This window comes from Mus musculus, chromosome 7 (genome assembly GCF_000001635.26).
Source record: "Mus musculus strain C57BL/6J chromosome 7, GRCm38.p6 C57BL/6J".
Classification (NCBI taxonomy): Eukaryota; Metazoa; Chordata; class Mammalia; order Rodentia; family Muridae; genus Mus; species Mus musculus.
Window position 1 is genome coordinate 96,990,854 of NC_000073.6, and position 23,732 is coordinate 97,014,585.

The 23,732-nt window shown below is 39.8% G+C and overlaps 1 protein-coding gene across 18 annotated transcripts in view; it reads left to right on the forward strand.

Moving 5' to 3' along the window:
• Nars2 (asparaginyl-tRNA synthetase 2 (mitochondrial)(putative)) overlaps positions 1-23,732 on the forward strand; it is a 113,920-nt gene that overhangs the window by 40,015 nt on the left and 50,173 nt on the right. For 15 of the 18 annotated variants that reach the window (XR_378243.2, XR_001785554.2, XR_001785553.2 and 12 more), the window contains exon 6: positions 11,945-12,039. The exons of 2 other annotated variants lie outside the window; for them this stretch is intronic. Coding sequence is in view for 5 of the 16 variants with exons in the window: in XM_006507817.4 (XP_006507880.1) it covers positions 11,945-12,039 (95 nt within the window). In the remaining 11 variants the exon portion in view is untranslated. Of the gene's footprint in view, positions 1-11,418; positions 11,446-11,944; positions 12,040-23,732 lie in introns of those variants that run through there. One more of the 18 variants, XM_011241794.2, reaches the window with a different exon arrangement.

The window sequence follows — 23,732 nt, forward strand, 5'->3', positions numbered from 1 at the left end:
GGTAGAGGGAGAGGAAACCATAGTCAGGGTAGATTATGTGAGGAAAACTAGTGTCCATAAAAGGGAAAGAAAGAAATGCACTGTATGTGTGGAGGTCATAGGACAGCTTGCTGCGGCTGGGTGCTGTCTTTTCACCGTGGGGGTTCCAAGGATAGAATTCAAGTCTTCAGGCTTGGTAGCAGGCATTTTCACCCAGCGAGCCATCTGGATGGTCCTATATGTGTTTTTAAGTTTAGCAAGTTCTGTAGAATTAGCAGTAACTGTTTATACCAGGCCAACATTCCCTACTGGTTTCTGTTTCTTATGAAATCATTTTCTATTGCTTTATAACAAATTATAACATTAGCGACTTAAAACACCCTGTAGTATCTATTTTACAGTTTTATAGGTCAAAAGTAATTGCATGGCTGGAAGGTGACAAAGGCTGAAAGCCAGGTCTCAGCAGGCTGGGTCTCATCTAGAACCTCTCTACTGGACTCTGTTTACCAGAGCTCAGTGCCTTGCATCTGTAGTGCCCAGCTTGTTCTCTTGCAGCTCTCTCCCAGGTTGCCCTCAGCTGCTAGAGACTGAGCTCAGACCCTTTCATATGTCCCTGCTCCCCCTGCAAGCAGCAGCAGCAGCAGGTCACATCCTTCTTACAAATCTTTGACCTGTGAAGCCAGCAGGGAGTGTTAGATATTCCCACGTAACCTCTGGATCTTGAAGCTGATTGGTATGGAACTTTAATTGAATTTGTAAGATCAGTTTACACCAGTAACTGGTATTTGAAAATAGCCAGGGTCTGGGAATCATGGGACAGACCGTTGAGTTCTGCCTGCCACGCTGATTTTCACCTGTACTTGACCTTATATACCTGCCTGATTTTTAGCAATCTGGTGTTTGTCAAGTGTTCTTAGCATGCCTTCTAATCATTTGTTTGTTTTAATTTCTTGATGAGTTTGAGAACTTGTTAGCCATGTAACCATGCTTCTCTGTCATCTCCTTGCCTACTTAGGGGGCAGATTCTTTTCTTTCTTGTTTTCCTGGTAGTCTATGTATTCTGCCCATTAATCACTTAATAATTTTAAAGATTTGTTTTTATTTTTTATTAATGTGTATATGTGTAGATCTGTGTGAATATATGCTCTGTGTGTGCCTGGTACCCTCAGAGGCCAGAGAAGGACATGGGATACCCTGAAAGCTGATGGCAGATGGTTTTGAGCCGTCTGATATTAGTTCTGGGAACCAAACACAGGTCCTTTGGAAGAGCAATAATCTATCTTTTTTGGGGGGGTGGTGGTGTTCGAGACAGGGTTTCTCTGTATAGCCCAGGCTGCCCTGGAACTCACTTTGTAGACCAGGCTGGCCTTGAACTAAAAAATCCGCCTGCCTCTGACTCCCAAGTGCTGGGATTAAAGGCGTGCGCCACCACACCCGGCTCAGCAATAATCTATTTTAACCAGTAAGCCATCTCTCCACTACTATAGCATGAACTGATTTCACATGCTGCAAATATTTTTTCTTAATACATCATTCTTCTGTTAGCCTTGTCTGTCTTTGCTTTATTGAACAAAATTCCTTACCTGTAATGTTCTCCAATTCATCTATCAGTATTTCAGATGAGTAGTAACAGAGGTGTTTAGAATTACAAATTTAAGATTGCAACCTTAACCTTAACACTAGCCCTAACCCCCCAAACCCCAGGGTGATAGTTTCTGAAATGGAGAGATTAGGACTTACTTTTACTCTTGAGTACTTTGCTTTACTTCCTAGGTCCCCTGAACCCATGGGTGCAAGCCATCCTCTTGTCTCAGTCCTGGGTAGCTGAAAAGATGTGTGCTCCTGTACCTTGTAGATGAGTACATGAGTTCACTTTCCATATATGCTTATCTAATTGAGGCAAAATTAATTTAACGTGCATTTGTATGTGGAGGGGATATGCATACTCATAGCCTGCATGTGGAAGTCAGAGGACAGTGTTTGGGAGTTAATTTTCTCTTTCAGTCATGTGAGACCTGAAGCTCAAACCAGGTTGTCAGATCTGATAGGTACCTTTACCCATTAAGCCATTTCCAAAACCCCAGAATTAACCATTTCTCTATTATGAATGTTTCCTACAGTGAAACTATACAATAAGCATTTATTTTAAATGTATGTATTTAATTGCTGCATGTATGTCTGTGCATCACATGTGTGTTTGGTGCCCTTGGAGGCTAGAAGAGGGTATCAGATTCCCTGTAACTGGAGTTAGGCATGGTTTCTGAGCCACTCTGTGGGTATGGGGAACTGAACTCAGCATCTCTAGAAAAGTAGCCAGTTAACCACAGAGCCAGTCTCTGCAACTCCAAGATGTGTTATTTTAATTGTATCTTATTTTACTTTGCATGTTTCCAAGGTTCGTCTATGTTTTAATATAAAAACATATACTTAAATATATGGAGGTATATGCTTTCTTATGCTTAATAACACTATTTTGCACATAACACATTTATTTATCTATTTTTGCATTGATGGATATTAACATTGTTTTTCCCCTTTGGCTGTTGTGAACATTTTTGCTCATATGCTGTTAAAACATTTGTGCACAAATATTTGTTTAGTTATTGAACTACAAAGTTTTACTTTGAGATATGCCCCACAAGAATAAAGGAAAATTGAAAGGATGGGTAACCCATTACCCTCAGAAGTAGCCTGGAGGGGGAAGGGGTCCCTGCCTGGATGTATATGCAAAAAGGACCCCTACAGACTCAAAGAAAGAGGGTGCCACTGGTGCTTCCAGAAGAAGCCTGATGGGACAGCTCTTGAGTTCTTGCTTCTTTCTCCTTTTTCTCTCTCTGCATGTACTTAGACCCTCTGCTTTCTCATTTTCTTCTGAAAATATTCACCTCAGGTCATGGCCATAGCCACGGTCCCAACACGCCTCAGTTTTGTCCTTTAATTCTGTCTCCAAGTATTTATTCATTTTTTTAATTAGGTATTTATTTCATTTACATTTCCAATGCTATCTCAAAAGCCCTCCCCCAACCCCCTCCCCCAATTCTTGGCCCTGGCGTTCCCCAGTACTGAGGCAGATAAAGTTTGCATAACCAATGGTCCTCTCTTTCCACTGATGGCTGACTAGGCCATCTTCTGATACATATGCAGCTAGAGACACGAGCTCTGGGGGGTACTGGGTAGTTCATATTGTTGTTCCACCTATAGGGTTGCAGATCCCTAGCTCCTTGGGTACTTTCTCTAGCTCCTCCATTGGGGGCCCTGTGATCCATCCAATAGCTGACTGTGAGCATCCACTTCTGTGTTTGCTAGGCCTTGTCATAGTCTCACAAGAGACAGCTATATCTGGATCCTTTCAGCAAAATCTTGCTAGTGTATGCAATAGGGTCATCGTTTGGAGGCTGATTATGGGATGGATCCCCGGATATGGCAGTCTCTAGATGGTCCATCCTTTCGTCTCAGCTCCAAACTGTGTCTCTGTAACTCCTTCCATGGGTGTTTTGTTCCCAATTCTAAGAAGGGGCAAAGTGCCCACACTTTGGTCTTCATTCTTCCTGAGTTTCATGTATTTAATTGTATCTTATATCTTGGGTATTGTAAGTTTTTGGGCTAATATACACTTATCAGTGAGTACATATTGTGTGAGTTCTTTTGTGATTGGGTTACCTCACTCAGGATGATGCCCTCCAGGTCCATCCATTTGCCTAGGAATTTCATAAATTCATTCTTTTTAATAGCTGAGTAGTACTCCATTGTGGAAATGTACCACGTTTTCTGTATCCATTCCTCTGTTGAGGGGCATCTGGGTTCTTTCCAGCTTCTGGCTATTATAAATAAGGTTGCTATGAACAGAGTGGAGCATTGTCCTTCTTACCGGTTGGAACATCTTCTGAATATATGCCCAGGAGAGATATTGTGGGATCCTCCAGTAGTACTATGTCCAATTTTCTGAGGAACCACCAGACTGATTTCCAGAGGGGTTGTACAAGCTTGCAATCCCACCAACAATGTAGGAGTGTTCCTCTTTCTCCACATCCTCGCCAGCATCTGCTGTCACCTGAATTTTTGATCTTCGCTATTCTGACTGGTGTGAGGTGGAATCTCAGGGTTGTTTTGATTTGGATTTCCCTGATGATTAAGGATGTTGAACATTTTTTCAGGTGCTTCTCAGCCATTTGATATTCCTCAGGTGAGAATTCTTTGTTTAGCTCTGAGCCCCATTTTTTAATGGGGTTATTTGATTTTCTGGAGTCCACCTTCTTGAGTTCTTTATATATATTGGATATTAGTCCCCTATCTGATTTAGGATAGGTAAAGATCCTTTCCCAATCTGATGGTGGCCTTTTTGTCTTATTGACGGTGTCTTTTGCCTTGCAGAAGTTTTGCAACTTTATGAGGTCCCATTTGTCGATTCTCGATCTTACAGCACAAGCCATTGCTGTTCTATTCAGGAATTTTTCCCTTGTACCCATATCTTCGAGGCTTTTCCCTACTTATTCCTCTATAAGTTTCAGTGTCTCTGGTTTTATGTAGAGTTCCTTAATCCACTTAGATTTGACCTTAGTATAAGGAGATAGGAATGGATCAATTCACATTCTTCTACATGATAACCGCCAGTTGTGCCAGCACCATTTGTTGAAAATGCTGTCTTTTTTCCACTGGTTGGTTTTTGCTCCCTTGTCAAAGATCAAGTGACCATAGGTGTGTGGGTTCATTTTTGGGTCTTCAATTCTATTCCATTGGTCTACTTGTCTGTCGCTATACTAGTACCATGCAATTTTTATCACAATTGCTCTGTAGTAAAGCTTTAGGACAGGAATGGTGATTCCACCAGAGGTTCTTTTATCCTTGAGAAGAGTTTTTGCTATCCTCGTTTTTTTGTTATTCCAGATGAATTTGCAGATTGCCCTTTCTAATTCGTTGAAGAATTGAGTTGGAATTTTGATGGGGATTGCATTGAACCTGTAGATTGCTTTTGGCAAGATAGCCATTTTTACAATGTTGATCCTGCCAATCCATGAGCATGGGAGATCTTTCCATCTTCTGAGATCTTCTTTAATTTCTTTCTTCAGAGATTTGAAGTTTTTATCATACAGATCTTTCACTTCCTTAGTTAGAGTCACGCCAAGATATTTTATATTATTTGTGACTATTGAGAAGGGTGTTGTTTCCCTAATTTCTTTCTCAGCCTGTTTATTCTTTGTGTAGAGAAAGGCCGTTGACTTGTTTGAGTTAATTTTATATCCAGCTACTTCACCGAAGCTGTTTATCAGGTTTAGGAGTTCTCTGGTGGAATTTTTAGGGTCACTTATATATACTATCATATCATCTGCAAAAAGTGATATTTTGACTTCATCTTTTCCAATTTGTATCCCCTTGATCTCCTTTTGTTGTCTAATTGCTCTGGCTAGGACTTCAAATACAATGTTGAATAGGTAGGGAGAAAGTGGGCAGCCTTGTCTAGTCCCTGATTTTAGTGGGATTGCTTCCAGCTTCTCACCATTTACTTTGATGTTGGCTACTGGTTTGCTGTAGATTGCTTTTATCATGTTTAGGTATGGGCCTTGAATTTCTGATCTTTCCTAGACTTTTATCATGAATGGGTGTTGGATTTTGTCAAATGCTTTTTCTGCATCTAACGAGATGATCATGTGGTTTTTGTCTTTGAGTTTGTTTATATCCTGGATTATGTTGATGGATTTCCGTATATTGAACCATCCCTGCATCCCTGGGATGAAACCTAATTGGTCCGTGTGGATGATTGTTTTGATGTGTTCTTGGATTTGGTTAGCAAGAACTTTATTGAGGATTTTTGCATTGATATTCATATGGGAAATTGGTCTGAATTTCTCTATCTTTGTTGGGTCCTTTTGTGGTTTAGGTATCAGAGTAATTGTGGCTTCATATAATGAGTTGGGTAGAGTACCTTCTGCTTCTATTTTGTGGAATAGTTTGTGAAGAACTGGGAATAGCTCTTCCTTGAAGGTCTGATAGAACTCTGCACTAAGCCCATCTGGTCCTGGGCTTTTTTTTGTTGGGAGACTATTAATGACTGCTTCTATTTCTTTGGGGGCTATCGGGCTGTTTAGATTATTAACTTGATCTTGATTTAACTTTGGTACCTGGTATCTATCTAGAAACTTGTCCATTTCATCCAGGTTCTCCAGTTCTGTTGAGTATAGCCTTTTGTAGAAGGATCTGATGGTGTTTTGGATTTCTTCAGGATCTGTTGTTACGTCTCCCTTTTCATTTCTGATTTTGTTAATTAGGATGCTTTCCCTGTGCCCTCTAGTGAGTCTGGCTAAGGGTTTATCTATCTTGTTGATATTTTCAAAGAACCAGCTCCTTGTTTGGTTGAGTCTTTGAATAGTTCTTCTTGTTTCCAATTGGTTGATTTCGCCCCTGAGTTTGATTATTTCCTGCCTTTTGGGTGAATTTGCTTCCTTTTGTTCTAGAGCTTCTAGGTGTGTTGTCAAGCTGCTAATGTGTGCTCTCTCTAGTTTCTTTTTGGAGGCTCTCAGAGGTATGAGTTTTCCTCTTAGAAATGCTTTCATCGTGTCCCATACATTTGGATATGTTGTGGCTTCATTTTCATTAAACTCTAAAAAGTCCTTAATTTCTTTCTTTATCTTTTCCTTGTCCAAGGTATCATTGAGAAGAGTGTTATTCAGTTTCCATGTGAATGTTGGCTTTCTATTATTTATTTTGTTATTGAAGATCAGTCTTAATACATGGTGATCTGATAGGCTGCATGGGACAATTTCAATATTTTTGTCTCTTTTGAGGCTTGTTTTGTGACCAATTATGTGGTCAGTTTTGGAGAAGGTACTGTGAGGTGCTGAGAAGAAAGTATATCCTTTTGTTTTAGGACAAAATGTTCTGTAGATATCTCTTAGATACATTTGTTTCATAACTTCTGTTAGTTTCACTGTGTCCCTGTTTAGTTTCTGTTTCCATGATATGTCCATTGGTGAAAGTGGTGTGTTGAAGTCTCCCACTATTATTGTGTGAGGTGCAATGTGTGCTTTGAGCTTTACTAAAGTTTCTTTAATGAATGTGGCTGCCCTTGTATTTGGAGCTTAGATATTCAGAATTGAGAGTTCCTCTCGGAAGTTTTTATCTTTGATGAGTATGAAGTGCCCCTCCTTGTCAATTTTGATGACTTTGGGTTGGAATTCGATTTTATTAGATGTTAGAATGGCTACTCCAGTTTGTTTCTTCAGACCATTTGCTTGGAAAATTGTTTTCCAGCCTTTCATTCTGAGGTAGTGTCTGTCTTTTCCCTGATATGGGTTTCCTGTAAGCAGCAAAATGTTGGGTCCTGTTTGTGTAGCCAGTCTGTTAGTCTATGTCTTTTTATTGAGGAGTTGAGTCCATTGATATTAAGAGAGATTAAGGAAAAGTAATTGTTGCTTCCTATTATTTTTGTTGTTAATGTTGGCATTCTGTAATTGTGGCTGTCTTCTATTAGTTTAGTTGAAGGATTATTTTCTTGTTTTTTCTAGTATGTGGTTTCTGTCCTTGTATTGGTTTTTTTCTGTTATTATCCTTAGAAGGGCTGGATTCGTGGAAAGATAATGTGTGAATTTGGTTTTGTTGTGAAATACTTTGGTTTCTCCATCTACAGTAATTGAAAGTTTGGCTGGGTATAGTAGCCTGGGTTGGCATTTGTGTTCTCTTAGTGTCTGTATAACATCTGTCCAGGCTCTTCTGGCTTTCATAGTCTCTGGTGAAAAATCTGGTGTAATTCTGATAGGCTTGCCTTTATATGTTACTTGACCCTTTTTCCTTACTGCTTTTAATATTCTATCTTTATTTAGTACATTTGTTGTTCTGATTATTATGTGTCGGGAGGAATTTCTTTTCTGGTCCAGTCTATTTGGAGTTCTGTAGGCTTCTTGTATGTTTATGTGCATCTCTTTTTTTAGGTTTGGGAAGTTTTCTTCTATAATTTTGTTGAAGATATTTGCTGGCCCTTTGAGTTGAAAATCTTCATTCTCATCTACTCCTATTTTCCGTAGGTTTGGTCTTCTCATTGTGTCCTGTATTTCCTGGATGTTTTGAGTTAGGATCTTTTTGCGTTTTGTATTTTCTTTTATTGTTGTGCCGATGTTCTCTATGGAATCTTCTGCACCTGATATTCTCTCTTCCATCTCTTGTATTCTGTTGCTGATGCTCAAATCTATGGTTCCAGATTTCTTTCCTAGGGTTTCTATCTCCACCGTTGCCTCACTTTGAGGTTCCTTTATTGTGTCTACTTCCCTTTTTAGGTCTAGTATGGTTTTGTTCATTTCCGTTATATGTTTGGATGTGTTTTCCTGTTTATAAGGACTTGCAGCTTTTTAGCAGTGTTCTCCTGTATTTCTTTAAGTGAGTTATTAAAGTCCTTCTTGATGTCCTCTACCATCATCATGAAATATGCCTTTAAATCCGGGTCTAGGTTTTCGGGTGTGTTGGGGTGTCCTGGACTGTGTGAGGTGGGAGTACTGGGTTTTGATGATGGTGAGTGGTCTTGGTTTTTGTTAGTAAGATTCTGACATCTGCCTTTCGCTATCTGGTAAACTCTGGAGTCAGTTGTTATAGTTGTCTCTTGTTAGAGCTTCTTCCTCTAGTGATTCTGTTATTCTCTACCAGCAGACCGGGGAGACTAGCTCTCTCCTGAGTTTCAGTGGTCAGAGTACTCTCTGCAGGCAGGCTCTCCTCTTTCAGGGAAGGTGCAGAGATATCTGGCTTTCACACTTGCCTCCTGGCAGAAGATGAAGGCCTAAACAGGACCTGTCCCAAAAGCTGTTAGCTTCTGTAGTCCACACTCTCACCTGTGCAGAGTAGTCTCGGTGGAGTCCGGGATCCAAGATGTCTCCCGCAGATGCTCAGGCAAAGCTACCTGGCCTGGGCGGACACCTATCCTCTGGCAGGGAAGGGGCCCGGATGTCTGGAGCTGCCTCAGAAGCTCTGTGGCTCCTGCCTCTCCCAGAAGCTGTTAGCTTCTGCAGTCCACACTCTCACCTATTCAGAGTAGTCTAGGTGGAGTCTGGGATCCAAGATGTCTCCCGCAGATGATCAGGCAAAGTCCAAGTATTTATTTTAAAACCTCATTTTAATTCTTACTGATGTGTACCTAGAAGTAGAGTTGCTGGGTAATTATATTTTAAAATAAGAAACCACTAAACTTTTTTTCCTTGATAAATGTGACATCTTTCATTTCTGTGTTTTTTGTTTTTTTTTTGTTGTTGTTGTTTGTTTTGGTTTTAATATTGGTTCTTTTTTTTCTATTGTGATCAGTGAAAACTGTATTACTCCAGTCCTGCAAAGTTTTATCAGGCTTGTTTTTATAGCCTACCAAGGACTACCTTGGATATTGGCCCACTCATTCTCCTGCTAACTGAATCCTTCTATTTTTAAGTTGCCATTTTCTTGATTTAGCATCCAGTTGATTATTATAGACTTCCGACTACTTTCAGAGTTCTCCAGTCTTTTCTCCTCTATGTTGAAGAGGATAGGCCTATGGAGTATTCCCTTCTATCTTAGTTAGGGTTACTATTCCTGTGATGAGACACTATGACCAAAGCAACTTGGGCTTCCTGGTGGGACCTGGGGATTTTTGTTTGATTTGACTGTGTCAGGTGAGACTGTTGAGGCAGCAAAGGTGATGAAGGAAGAGACCCCTCTGGCTAGGCTCACATGATAGGTGTTCTCTGCTGTAGGAAGATTGCTCACAGGAGAGTCACCACTGTGACTGAGGGTAAGACAGGAGTCTCCAATCCCAGTCACCTCCTGTTTCCTTTTTTGCTTCCCTTTCCTCCTCCTTGGCGTCTTTAACATAGCCATCAGCATTTCCAGGGCTCTTTGGTTTCATTCTCTCTGTGTTCTGAGAACTGGATGATAGCTGCATGTTCACCCCCATCCCCAGGACTTTCTGCAGACCCACATTTTATGGACATTACTCTTAGGGTATCTGCCTTCCTTCCTGCCTGCCTTCCTTCTTTCCTTCCTTCCTTTCCTTTTTTCTTGTTTTTTGTTTATTTGTTTGTTTTGTTTTGTTTTTTGTCCAAGGCATGGTTCCTTTGGATATCCCTGACTGTCCTGGAACTCACTCTGTAGACCAAGCTGGCCTCAAACTCAGAAGTCTGCTTGCCTCTGCCTCCAAGTGCTAGAACTAAAGACATGATCCACCACACCTGATGGAAATATTTCTTAATGCAAATAGTTCACAATGCTTTTTTAATACTATGAAATAAAAGCTTATATACAATATAACTTAATAAACACAGAAGTATAAAAATCAGTGTAATAATTTAATTGTAATGTAAGGAAAAGTAAGCTATCTTATAATGCATGCATTTCATCCTATAAATGCTTACACATAACATTAGAAGACAAAGTGAAGTAAGACTATGTTTGCAGCCTCTTAAGTAAATTGGATAGATGTAAGTGTAAAATTCTTTTTACCCAACTGCTAATAAAATGGAACAAATTCGTAATTCCACCAGAAAACTCTTAAACCTAATAGGCACTTATAGCAAAGTATTAACATACAAAAACACAGGAACTTTTCTATGTCCCAGTAATGAGTATGGTAAGCAAGAAATCAAGAAAGCAATACCATTTATAGTAGCCTCAAAATAGATATTAAGTGCCTAAGAATAAACCTAATGAAGGAATTAGAAGACCTCTGCATTGAAAACTAAACAATAGAAACACTAGAAGAAAACACTAGAAGATTGAACCACTGTTCATGTTATAGATTGGGGAGAATTAATGTGACCAAAATCAGTATACAGATCAAATGCAATTTCCCCATCAAAATTTCAATGGCATTATTCAAAGTACTAGACAAAAAATCCTTAAAAGTATATAGAAGCATAAAGTACTTCAGATAGTCTGGGCAGTAGTAGCACATGCCTCTTGGCACTCAGGAGGCAGAGGCAGGCAGATCTCCAAGTTTGAGGCCAGCCTGGTCTACAGAGTGAGTTCTAAGACAGCCAAGACTGCAAAGAAAAACCCTGTCTTGAAAAGCCAAAACAAAAACAAAAAACAAAAAAACCCTCCAAATCGCCAAAACAAACACTCCTGAGAAAAGGGTGATGCTGCAAAAGCCCATGTGAGTGGTTTTTGTGTTGTTTAGGAGGTAATAGTGAGGTGGGGAGGAGGTAGACATTTAATGCAGACAATTAACGTACATGTGCAGTCTGAGTTTAAATCTCGAAGAGGCTGTGGCTACAGAGACTGGTAATAATTTTGTCCATTCGTTTATAATGCTTTTATAAGAATCTAAAATAAGGGGGCTAGAGAGATGCTGAAGAGCCCTGGCTGCTCCTCCAGAGGACACAGGTTTGGTTCTCAGCACCACATGGCAACTCACAACCATATGTAATTCCTGTTCCAGGGGACGCAACACTCTCTTCTGGCTTTTATGGGCACCAGGCAAGCACTCACTACAGTTACATAGTTGCAGGCAAAATGGTCATACAGGTAAAATAAAAATAAATAAATCTTTTTTAAAAACTATAGTAAAAATACAGTTAATACTTTAATAATATGACATATACTGGAAGCTACTCCCTGAGAAAATTAGGTCATAATTATAGCTCAAATTTTGTAAATGGTCATATTTAATGTTTTAATTTATAATCTGTTGCCTTGGTTTGCTCTTAATCAGAAGTACATTTTAGGGAAAAATTCATGAAAATGCCTGTTTTAGTTAGGGTTTCTATTCCTGCACAAACATTACAATGCCTATGTCCTATATCTACTGTGTTTTGAAATTTCGTGGTAAGTTCCTTGGCTGTCAGAACTGTCTACACAGGTATATTCTGTTTTAGGCGTATGAACTCCTTTTATTTTGCTGAGAAGGAATAGTCCTTACACAGACTTAACTGCAGTGTTGTTTTTAGCTATGGGTCATGTGTGGTTGTGAAAAGCAAAATAAAGTCCATAATAGCTTTTTGTGGCTTGTGTTTTTTATTTACAGCCTTCAAGCAAAATAAAGGGACCCAAGGAGAGTTTCTTTGATGTTCCTGCTTTCTTAACTGTCTCAGGACAACTTCACCTAGAAGTGATGTCAGGGTACAGAATTTTATTTTTCTACTTATGCTGATTGTGATTTGGGGCAGAATGAAACAGGGTTCTCCAATGTAAAAGCTGAAAGTATTCTATCATTTGTCTACCAAGTGGATTTAACAGACAATCTGAAAATGTCCAAAGGAGGGGCAGGAAAGATGGCTCAGTGGTTAAGAGCACTTGTTCTTTCAGAGGACCTGGGTTTGGTTCCCAGCTCCCACATGGTGGCTCAGAACTGTCTGTAACTCCAGTTCTAGGGGATCTGTCATTCTCTTCTGACCTCTGAGGCCATCAGGCATGCATATGTACACGCAGGCAAAATACTCATACACATAAGAAAAAATTAGAAGAAAAGAAAAAAGAAATAATCTCTAAATATTTTCCAAGTAAAATCATACTAGTCTAGACTTCTGTTTTTAGTGAAAGGTGTAAAAGCAAAGTGTGACGTTGCAATCTTTTATTCCTAATGATTCTTGCTTAAATCCTAACCATGTAATCAAAATTTCAATGTAATTGACCATATGCATGGAGGTAAAGGCGGTTGATAGTTTATGTCTGAGCCACACACTAGCTCATTTTACTTGAAAAAAAGGTAGGAAAGTAGGAGACGTCTTTGCTCAGTAATTGTTGTGTGTGCTCATACCTGTCTGCATGTCTGCATATCTGTGTTCAGAAGAGGACTTTGGATCCTCTTGAACTAGAGTTGCAGGCATTGGAGCTGGTTTGGGAGCTGGGAACTGAACTCAGGTACTCTGTAAGAGCAGCAAGCACTCTTCCCCATTGAACCATTTCTCCAAACTATCAGCAGTTGAATTTTACTGTACTGTAAATCCATTAACAAGTTAAATTGAGTAGATTTCTGCCACATCAAACTTTTGAAAAATATCTGTGTATTCCTTTGAGCCCAACTTCCCCTTCCTTCAAGATGAGATTGGACAACAAACTCTGTAGAGTTTAGAGCTGTAATCCCAGCACTTCAGAGATAGAGGCCATCATATGTATTCACAGACAATCTTAACAACTGGACAATTAAGAATTCTGTATTAATTACAAATGGGTTGGTGTCCTGTAGACCAATAAACCCTAACCTTCCGGTATTGTTTCTTTCTTTTTTTTTTTCCGAGACAGGGTTTCTCTGTGTAGCCCTGGCTGTCCTGGAACTCACTTTGTAGACCAGGCTGGTCTTGAACTCAGAAATCCGCCTGCCTCTGCCTCCCAAGTGCTGGGTTAAAGGCATGCGCCACTATTGCCCAGCTCCAGTATTGTTTCTTATAACTGAAAAAAAATATTGTTATGTTTGAGGATAAAATATACAAATTGATAAGTATGTAATATAGAGTATTTCCTTTCACAGTAAAGAAACAACAGAGCAAGGGCATTCTCCTAAGTGATGGCCTTTGAATGGGTCTGTATTCTCATACTTTATCCAACAGATATTACTTTTAAAATTACCCTTTGCCCTATATTCAAGGTATAGGTAAGCTTTATAAATAACCCTTTTAGGCTCAGTACTAGCCTGTAATCCCAGTGTTTAGAAGGTGGAAAAAGGAGGACCCGCAGTTCAATGTCAGCCTTACCTATTTAGCAATGTACCTATATACCTGAGACCAGCTTGGGCTCTAGGATGCATTGTCTCAAAGCAAACCAAACAGTACTAATTTCTTTAACCTATACTGGTAGAGGTAAGGTCTCGCTCCCTCAGAAGGATCGTGTATGGGATGTAAGTTTACCAAACCCTTGTATTATAAAAGTGTTACTGTAATAAACACGCCTCTTTGTCAGTAAAGTACAGTGATCTACAGTGTATAATGAAACTTGATGAAGGATTAATTTGTGAAATATTAGGTCTTAAATTTATAATATGTATTTCTAATAATGTCATGCAAATGTTCCTAATTTAATATGCATAGTTCTAGCACTATTAACATACAGTACATCATGTTTTGTGATTTACTCTAGTAGGAAATTTTTATCGTTCTTTCTCTTAGCTTTGTGTTTTGTTTAAATTTATAAAAAGACTGTTAGAAGGCATAAGTGTGGTTAAATTTAGAAGGCTAGCATTTTCCAAAGAACCTCTGTTAGTCTAATGGGTTTATGACTGTCTTCAAGGTTTTTCATTCTTTAAATAGATGCTGTTCTGGAATCGTCTCTGGATGTATATAGACAGGTTAGAGATGCAGTGTAGTTCCTACCTCCCCCTGGCTGTTCCCTCTCACCTTCCATTACTGTGAAACATTTGTCAAATTGAAGAGCGTAATGTTAATGAGCAAGTGTTAAGCAGATTCGATGCTATATTTGGGTTTCACTAGTTTCTCTGTTAATACTGTCTTCTTTTTCCTGGATTCAGGTCAAGACATCTGAAATGTAGTTGTCTTGTTCGCAAGCTTCTTCTTGTCTGTTGCCCTTTCCCATTCTTCGTTTTGCATGACCTGTAGAGTGGAACCTAATCTTAGTTCATCTGATGTTTTTCTCCAAACCTGGATCATGCAGGTTTTTGGAAAGCCTAGCACAGAGATAAAGTGCTTTTTTTTTTTTTTTTTTTTTTTTTTTTTTGGTTTTTCAAGACAGGGTGTATTCTCTGTGTAGCCCTGGCTGTCCTGGAACTCACTTTGTAGCCCAGGCTGGCCTTGAGCTCAGAGCTCCGCCTGCCTCTGCTTTTCTCCTTGCAGCCTCTAAAGGAGCATGTGTTGTGTGTGGTGCTGTTGACTGCACAGTTACACTCCTAATGATTGTGAGATCTCTTCAGAAAACGTGTCCTGCCTTCTTTCTTGACTCTGTTCTGTCTAAGAGAGTCCTAACTCTACTAGGGTGAGAGCTTGCAGTGTAGGAAATGACACTCCCCAGTGCTCCTTGGTGTGGGAGGATATCTGAAATTCTGTACAGAGGGCTTGTTCTTTTTTATTTAGTCTGTCATTTTCATCAGAGTGTACTCAGGTGCATCTGTCCTTCAGCTTGAGTTAATATTGTTTTATCCACTTAGTTTCTAAAGTACTTAAGCTGTGGAAAACTTAGTACCCAGTGAGTCTTCTCTGCCTTTTATGTGTCTGCTATCCCATGAGTTCTTTCATATCCTGATACTACAGGAAGTCTCAGTTTTTTCCTTTTGTTTTTATGTTTGTTTTCCACCTTTATTATTATCATCTCTCCCTTTCATAAGTCTACACTGACACATAATCACCACCTGAAACCTGTAGTTCATGTGAGCGTTCATTCTTAGTGTTGTGTTCTCTGTGCCCTTTGACATGTATCCACCATTACCACATACAGAATAGCTGCCCTGCTGTGGGAATTCTGGCATCGGTCTGCTTTCTATCTCTGTAGTTCCCCATTTCTATACTGCTACATACTTGGAGTCATACATTATGCAGCCTTTTCAGAGTGGCTTTTTTCCTTAATAGTATGCATTGGGGTTTCTCTGTGTCTTTTCATTACTTGATACCTCATGGGTTCATGGTTATTTAGATGCACAAATATTTATTACCTCATAGACTCTATTGAACAAGGCATGCATTAAATAAGGAGTTGTAATTCTGGTAGCCATTATTTAAAAGATTGTCCTATTCACAAGAGCAGATCTCAAGGGACCTTGACCTTGCCAGTTTTGAACGTAATTTAGAGGTAATATTATTTTAATATCTACATGACATTATATTTTAAAATGACATTCATATTTAATGGTTAAGACTTTTATATTTGATATTATACCTTGCTTTTGTATTCTTAAAACCACATAAGTTCAGTTTTCTCCTCATTATAGAGCATCTATAATATATAATCTTTAGCTTTGCAGTACATGTTTTCTCTATTTGTCTCTGGATTATCTTTTGTTCTGCTGCATGTATTATTGAGTGAATTATGTTTAGACAAATCATCAAAATATAGAAAACTGCATAGCTTCTCTGTCCTATTCCTTTATCAACTTCCAGGTTTTTAGAATCTATGAAAGAGTTATGACTTTGCCGTACTCCAGCAGGGATAATGAAGGACACTATAAGCCAAAGAAGTAGTTGAAGATTCTGGGTGTATTTAGCATAGGAAGACAGAAGAGGGATTATTTTATAGGTGTTAAAGTTAGCTTCATGGCTTTCTATAAGGACAGATGAGTAAATTATATATTTTTAAGAACAACTTTATTGACATATCATAAGGTTCACTCCTTTAGGCTCGGGAAATGGTTCAGTCAGTAAAGTATTTGCCATGCAAGTACAAAGACCCAAGTTCAATTTCCCAGAACCCGTGTGTGTAAAAGCTGGGGATAGCAGTGCATGATGGTAATCCTAGCACTAGGTTATCAAAGACAAGTAGATCCTTGGGGACTATTAGCTAGCTCTTTAGGGAGATCTGGGCTAGGGAGAGATTGTCTCAAAAACAACAAAATATTTTTAAATGAACCAACAAAGAAAAAGAAAACAACAACAACAAAAAACCTGGTATGTTGACACCTAAGGAATGATACCTGGGGTTGACTTCTAGCCTCTGGATATATACAAACACACATGTACACACACACACACACACACACACACACACACACACACACACACACAGAGAGAGAGAGAGCCTCCAGTCTATCCTTTGAGGGATGGTAGACATAGAACTTACTGTTCATGAAGTGCAATGCCTGTTGGTGCTGTCAAGAAGCAGCTATTGATTAGTTAACTAGGGAACATTAAACTAATCCTTAGTAATTAGGTCCATACATACAGTGATTATATTTATAAAAAGTAAAGCAAATATTGTTACTTCTTTCAGTTACTGTCCAAATTGCTCAGGTAGTTTTAATTACTTTTTTAGGAGAAAAAAAAATCTGTATATGCTTTGTGCTTGAGGAATTTTAGTTAGATTGAGAATAGTTTTTGTCATTTTGATTTTTTTTTTTCCTCACTAGTTTTCCTTAAAAACAACCGTGGTTACTCATTTACTCAACAGTGGCTTTACTCTTCACCTAAGTCATATGTAACTGTTGGACATCCAGAAGGGTATTGAGCACGGAGAGGGTTACTAAGATGCTAGGATAACCATGCCACCCAAATAAATGGTCCTGTTAGCTGAAGTAAATGCAGTCAGAGAGTTAAACTGGAATTCTGTCTTCTTTTCATAGTTAATAAGCTTAATGTCTGAGACTCCACTTATAATCTATAAACACAAATTATAACAATTACCATTCAGAGCTGTTGTGAGAATTAATTGGGTACCTGTAAAGTCTCAAATTTGTCACAGTGTGGGCACTCAATTGTTAGGTACTCTGCTGGTAGCAGTACTGACAGCTGGGACCTCTGGAGGATAGGTCTAGCTAAAGTAGTGTGACCTGGAAGAAACAGCTGACAGGTAATTTTCAAGTTGTTTTACAACAGAATAAAACTAAAGTTCTCAGAAAGCAAGTGAGTTGAGATAGTGAATGAGTCTGCCTGGACTCAGAACTCACAAGACAGGTCAGGTTAAACCAGAGCTGCCTACAAGGAAGGAATGGATTAAGGCACAGAGCTTAGATACGTCCCGATACCTCACAGAACTATGGCAGGTTTAAGAGCAGAGTAGACTGTGCATGACTCCAGCTTGAGGGGGATCCAATACTCTTGGCCTCTAAGGACACCAGCTCTTGTGTGCACATGGACATACATATACATAATTAAAAAATAAAAGTAAATCTCCTTTAAAAGCTTGGAATACTCTTCTGTTGATGTGCTGAAATATTTTAAGTATGCCTGATATATGAAAATGAATTCTTATTTATCATTTTCACATAAGTACGAATTCCTTTTTGTGTTCATTTCAATCTTAAGGAGAGATTGGGGCAGATTGAGTGTCTATACAACTTTAGAAAATCTGCCAGCCGGCTTCCTGAAGTAAGTCTCTTTCCTGTGACCAGCAGCGGGTGAGAGGGAGTGAAAGGAACACTGGTGCTCATCCCAGACCAGCGACCGTAAAGCAGCTTCTGGCCAAACCAGGGTCATCCTAACCTAGATGACCATGGATACAGTAAATATCTACCTTCATTAGTGTTCTATTTGTTTTAAGGGGACTATTTAATAGACGGCCTGATAGGCCTTAGTAGAAATGTAAGAAATGTTATGGAAAGTATTAATAAGCTTTCTTTAATATAAAATAAAGGGCACTGGGGCTAGAGAGATGATGGTTCAGTGGCTAAGAGCACCCATGTGGGTGCTGGGAACAAACTGGAGTCCTCTATAAGAACAGCAAATGCTGTTCTTGCCCAGTGTCCTCTGCCCTCTAGGCACCAGGTTCAATATGGTGCACATACACGCAGATATAAGAAATCACCAAGAACAGGGCAGCAGGGATTTCATCTTTGCTCCCTTGGAAAAAATGCTAGGGAAGAAACTTGTTTGATGTTTTTCTTTCTCTCTCGTGAGCAAAAGCTCATAATAATTATGCACAGGTATTGGTTTATTGGTATTGTTTTCATTTCTCTTGCCTCTACTACTTACTAGATCTCCTGTGATATACTGTATCCTGAAAAACAAACAAAACATGTTTGCCATTTGAAACAGGTGGGTAGAATAGATGAGCACATGTGGAGTTACGTAAATCTTTACAATTTGGAGAGTAAGAAAAACCTACCTAGAAGCCTTATTTCACATTTAAAAATATTGTTGTCTTGAAAATTCCTTTATTGAGACTGTTTTTTATTTCTGGAGCATTTATTTATTAATTTTACTTCGCTTTTTTAGCTGAATAATTCTGGTCTTTTCCTTCTTGGTCTACTTCAGGACAGTGGCAGGAAGTTTAACAACAACAAAAAAACCTGAACTCTGGTAGATGTTATTTTAGGACTATTACACCAAAAGGTTTTCTCTTCATATCTCTTTTAGCCTAAACACACATTTGATTTGAAACTACTGCTATTTGCTTTATAGCTATAAAAGGTTGGATATAAATTGGAGATTTGAAGATAATAATCCAGTAGTTCAACCCAGAATCTCTCTACCTTTCATGTAAATTATAACAAGATCTATATCATTAAGTGGTTTTGTTTATTGTGTGTGTTTGTTTGTTTGTTTAAAGCAGCATCTCATAGCCTAGGCTATCCTTGAACTCACAGTGTAGCCAAGGATAACCTTGAACTTCTGGTCTGGCTTCCACCTCCAGTGTTCTGAGATCACAGGTTGTATACAACCACATCTGATTTTATGTGGTGCTAGGAATGAAAACCAGAGCTTCCTGCATTTGAGGGACGCATTCTCCCAAAGGAGCTATCTCCCCAGTTCCAGACACAGTGTTGATAGAGGTAGCATTTACTAGCCATGTGTGTTTGTGTCCTGCAAAGCCTATTTATATGGAAAGCCAAGCCAGGAAGCAGAAGTGCTGGCCGCTTCATCTTTCCTCTTTGGAATGCCTTACCAATGGAGATCCAGGGTCTTTGGAGAATTGTGGGTGCACTGCCATCCTCAGAGATTTGAGCCACATAGCTTGTACAGCTTTTTTAAAAATGCATATATTTGAAAGTTAACAAATGCTGCAAGCATGCTTTACTAAGTAATCCTTGAGTGCATATCAGAACCTTTCTAAAAGAAGGCCCTTCTGTGAGAGAAGCTGTGCTTACGTGCACAAAAAAGTAAGGCTTGTGCCCTGTAAAGCAGTAGAGAGGAGAGTGAGGGCCAGGGACCGTGGGAAACAGCAGAGCAGTTCTGACTAAACCTAGGGACAGATGCAGAAGCTGTGCTTGACAGTCAGTCCTACGTGCTGTTCCCCAGTGTCTGAACAGGTTATCTTTTTCTCCTTGGTCAATCCTCATCTTGCTTTGCCGAGATTTCAACAGTCTGTTCTGATGCTAACAGACTTACAGCAGTAATAGCCATGCTCTGTAGCTATTGTCCAGCATGGATATCACCTGCCATGCCTCTTGCCTGAACTTGGAGTGTGGCATGTGTGACTGCCATATTTCAAGAACTAAATTTTTGTTAATTTTATCTAATTATAACTAAATTTAAATACCCCTATGTGGCTGGTGCATATATATGTAACAAAGAAGATCCAGTTGGCACCATATGAGACATATATATCACATAAAATTTATAGGTTTCTCTTGCCCAGAGTGGCTAGACAGATTAAGTCCCTAGTATACATTTGTTGAATTAAACGGGCAATGGGGAGGAGAAGGATTTGGAAGCGCCTGGACTTAGTGCTGGCTGCTGGGTCCTTTGGGCTCAGTACTTTATCATAATTTACCACTTTTACTTTCTGCATTACCTTGTTCACTCTCTTTTTCTTTTTGGTATCTAAATATTATGTAGGCACAAATTTAGATTTTTAAAATATATACACAGGTACAGTGTGTGTGTGTGTGTGTGTGTGTGTGTGTGTGTGTGTGCGTGTACGTGTACGTGTACATGTATTTTTTTCCAACAGCCATCCTCCTAAGTTCCACTGCCTTGCTGTCTTGTACAGAGGTTTCTTGGGGTCAAATGTCTGGACTCCAGGGAGGCTCTGGACCTGAAAGGGTGGGAAAAAGTGTTTGAGAAGAACCATGTCCCAAGGAAAGCTTCTCTACTTAAACCTCTGAGACTAATAAAAAATGGTCATAGGTTAAAAACTATAAAGTACAGTGTGTGTGTGTGTGTGTGTGTGTGTGTGTGTGTGTGTGTGTGTGAGAGAGAGAGAGAGAGAGAGAGAGAGAGAGAGAGAGAGAGAGAGAGAGATGTGTGCCTTTCTCCAGGCCAGATGTCAACTTTGGGTGTTTTCCACTATTGCTCTCTACCTTTTGAGACAGGGTCTCTTCTCACTGAACCTAGAGCTCAGTGATTGGCTAGTGAGGCTGAGCAGCTCAGCGAATCTACTTGTTTTCCTATCCCTTTCTCTCCCCCACCCCCTGAGTCCTTGAGTTACAGACTTGCACCACCAAGCTCAGCTTTTACATGAATGCTGCAGATCAGAACTCAGGTCCTTACACTTGCACAGTGCTGTGCCATCTCTCCAGCCCTGTTTACCACTTTCTTATGTCCTAAAATGGAAGGCAGAGGTGTCCCAGTTAACCATCAGGACCATTAGACGGGGCTCTGGGTAAAAGGAAAGAACAAATGTGAGGAACAAGAAATGGCCGCCTTGGGGTTGACAGCTGAATGCAGGTGGGAAACAGCCTGTGGGTGGTGACTTAGCTTTGACCCTGTTGTCTTCTATGCCTCTGAGAGCAGCTTTTTCAGAAAAGTGCAGAAGCTCTTAGTGACTGCCTTTACCAGCCCATTCCCCTGCCACCATCCTGAGTCAGTGCTTCTTCACAATTGTATCGAGAGAGATTAGCATATTTCATACAAAGTTATCTTGTTTGTTTGACAAATAACCATGGACCGAGGGATACTATAGTGAACAATAACTAGTGAAATCTATTAAGTATAAAACAAAGAAACTGTGGTGGGAGTTGGAGAGATGACTCAGTGTAAGACCACTAGCTGCTCTTCCAGAGGGCCCAGGTTCAATTTCCAGTACCTACAGAGCAGCAGGGGCAGGGGATCCAGTGCTCTATTCTGACTTCCTCAGTACCACACATACCCACGGTGCACAGACATATATGCAGGCAAAATACCCATACACATAAGATACAATTTAAAAATTTTTTAAATGAATTTTAATTTATCACAAAATTTGAAATCTCATACAAATAGAGATTAAATGATCACTGAACTATATGCATGAAATTTTATATTTTAAAAGGCACTGTGAACAGCAGTTCATAGTGTTATTAAAGAGGAGGATTAACCTGGAAGCGTTGGAGAACCCTGAAGGCAAACTGTGACCTTGGTGGAGGAATGAGTTCAGCTTTTGTTAAGGGAAATAATTGGTTAAGTGGATAGATATATGCATCTGGACCATAGAGAAAAGCCCCATCAAAGAGTATAGGATTGTGAATTGTAGGTAGTTAAGTGAAATTGTTGCCTGAGAAAGATCATGTGGGGGCAGAGTGAAGAAAGAAGAAAAGTCTAGGACTGGGGATAAGGCTCAGTGGTAGTATTACATGCTTGGAGCCCTAAGTTTGAGTGTCAGTATTGCAAAGAAGGTGAAGTTTTAGGACTAAGCTTTGGTGAATGGTATTTAATAAACAGGTAGAAAAAGTAGCATGTAGAAAAAGGCAGAGACAGAGGCCAGATAAGTGGGAAGAAAACACTAAGAGAATAAATACACCGTTAGGTATTTCAAACAAATGGGATGTTTGGAGTAACAAGTAAAGGCCGTTTGTCCCTTATCTTGGAGTACAGGGAAGGCTATTCATGTCTGGCTGCTTGCCATCTCCTTGACCTCGTCCCTTCCCAGTCACCTTGCACTGCCCTGCTCTTGCTTTTTGTGCCTGTCAGGCTCTTTGCTATCTGATAAGAGCCTCATGTTCCTTTTACTGGAAAGTCCTTTCTGATCCAGTTGGAGAGGAGGGGCTGACACTTCTGCCCCTGTAATGGGGTCATTGCTGGAAGTTGTTGTAGTTCATTGTATGATTAAAATTAAATTTTTCCTGAGACTCAAATTCTGTTCCAAGTAAAATATAAATACATGTTAAAGAAAAATAAGTCTTTTATGACATTTATCGTGTATGTGTCTGAATGTGTGTACACATGTATACGCGCACACACACACATGTGAGTGTGTGTGCGCATGAGTGTCTGAGGACAGGTTATTGGAGTTAGGAATTGGTTTTCTCCTTCCATGTGAATCCTAGGGACTAAACTCAGGCTGTACCTCTACCCATAAAACTATTTCACTGGTCCATAGAGCTTGCACTATGTCACACTGATGGTTTAGAAGAACTTTTAGGTTCCAGAAAGCAGTCTTTCCTTAAAGCATCTGGCCTGTTGAAATGATGAGGCTATACTTTATACCTTCTATAAGTGCAAGATTTAGAAAAGAAGAAGAAGAAGAAGAAGGAGAAGGGAGGAGGAGGGGGAGGAGAAGGGAGAAGAAAGAAGAAGGAGGAGGAGGAAGGAAGAAGAAGGAAGAAGAAGGAAGAAGAAGGAGAAGAAGAAGAAAACTGAAAGTGTCTGCAGTCTGCTCTTGGGCATGTATCAATATTAGATGTCAAAAACATCACAGTATTGATAATGGGCATTGGCCACAAGACAGGAAAATAGACTATCTTTTTTTCAGTGCTAAAAATTGAACTTGGGTCCTCATGTATTTCCTTCTCTTAATTCAACTATAGGGGTCCTCAACTTCAGTCCAATGCTTGGATCTAAGTATCTGCTTCTGTCTCAGTCAGCTGCTGCTAGAGCCTCTCAGAGGACAGCCATGCTAGGCTCCTATCTATAACCACATCATAGCATCAGTAATAGTGTTAGGCCTTGGTGCCTGCCCATGGGATGAATCCCAAGTTGGGCCGGTCACTGGACTGCCTTTTCTTTAGTCTCTTCTCCATTTTTGTCCCTGCATTTCTTTTAGACAGGAACAATTCTGAGTCAGAAATTTTGACTGTGAGTTGGTATCCCTGTTCCTCTAGTTAGATCCCTGCCTATCTACTGGAGGTGGACTATTTGAGTTCCCTCTCCCCACTGTTGGACAATTTGACTAAGGTTACCTGCATTGAGACCTGGAAGTCTCTCATATCCCAGGTGTCTGGGACTTTCTAGAGGGTCCTCCCCCTCCCCCCAGATACTGCATATTTCCATTCATTCTGCTGGCCCTCTGGGCTTCTCTTCTGTCCCCTACACACACACACACACACACACACACACACACACACACACACACACACACACATC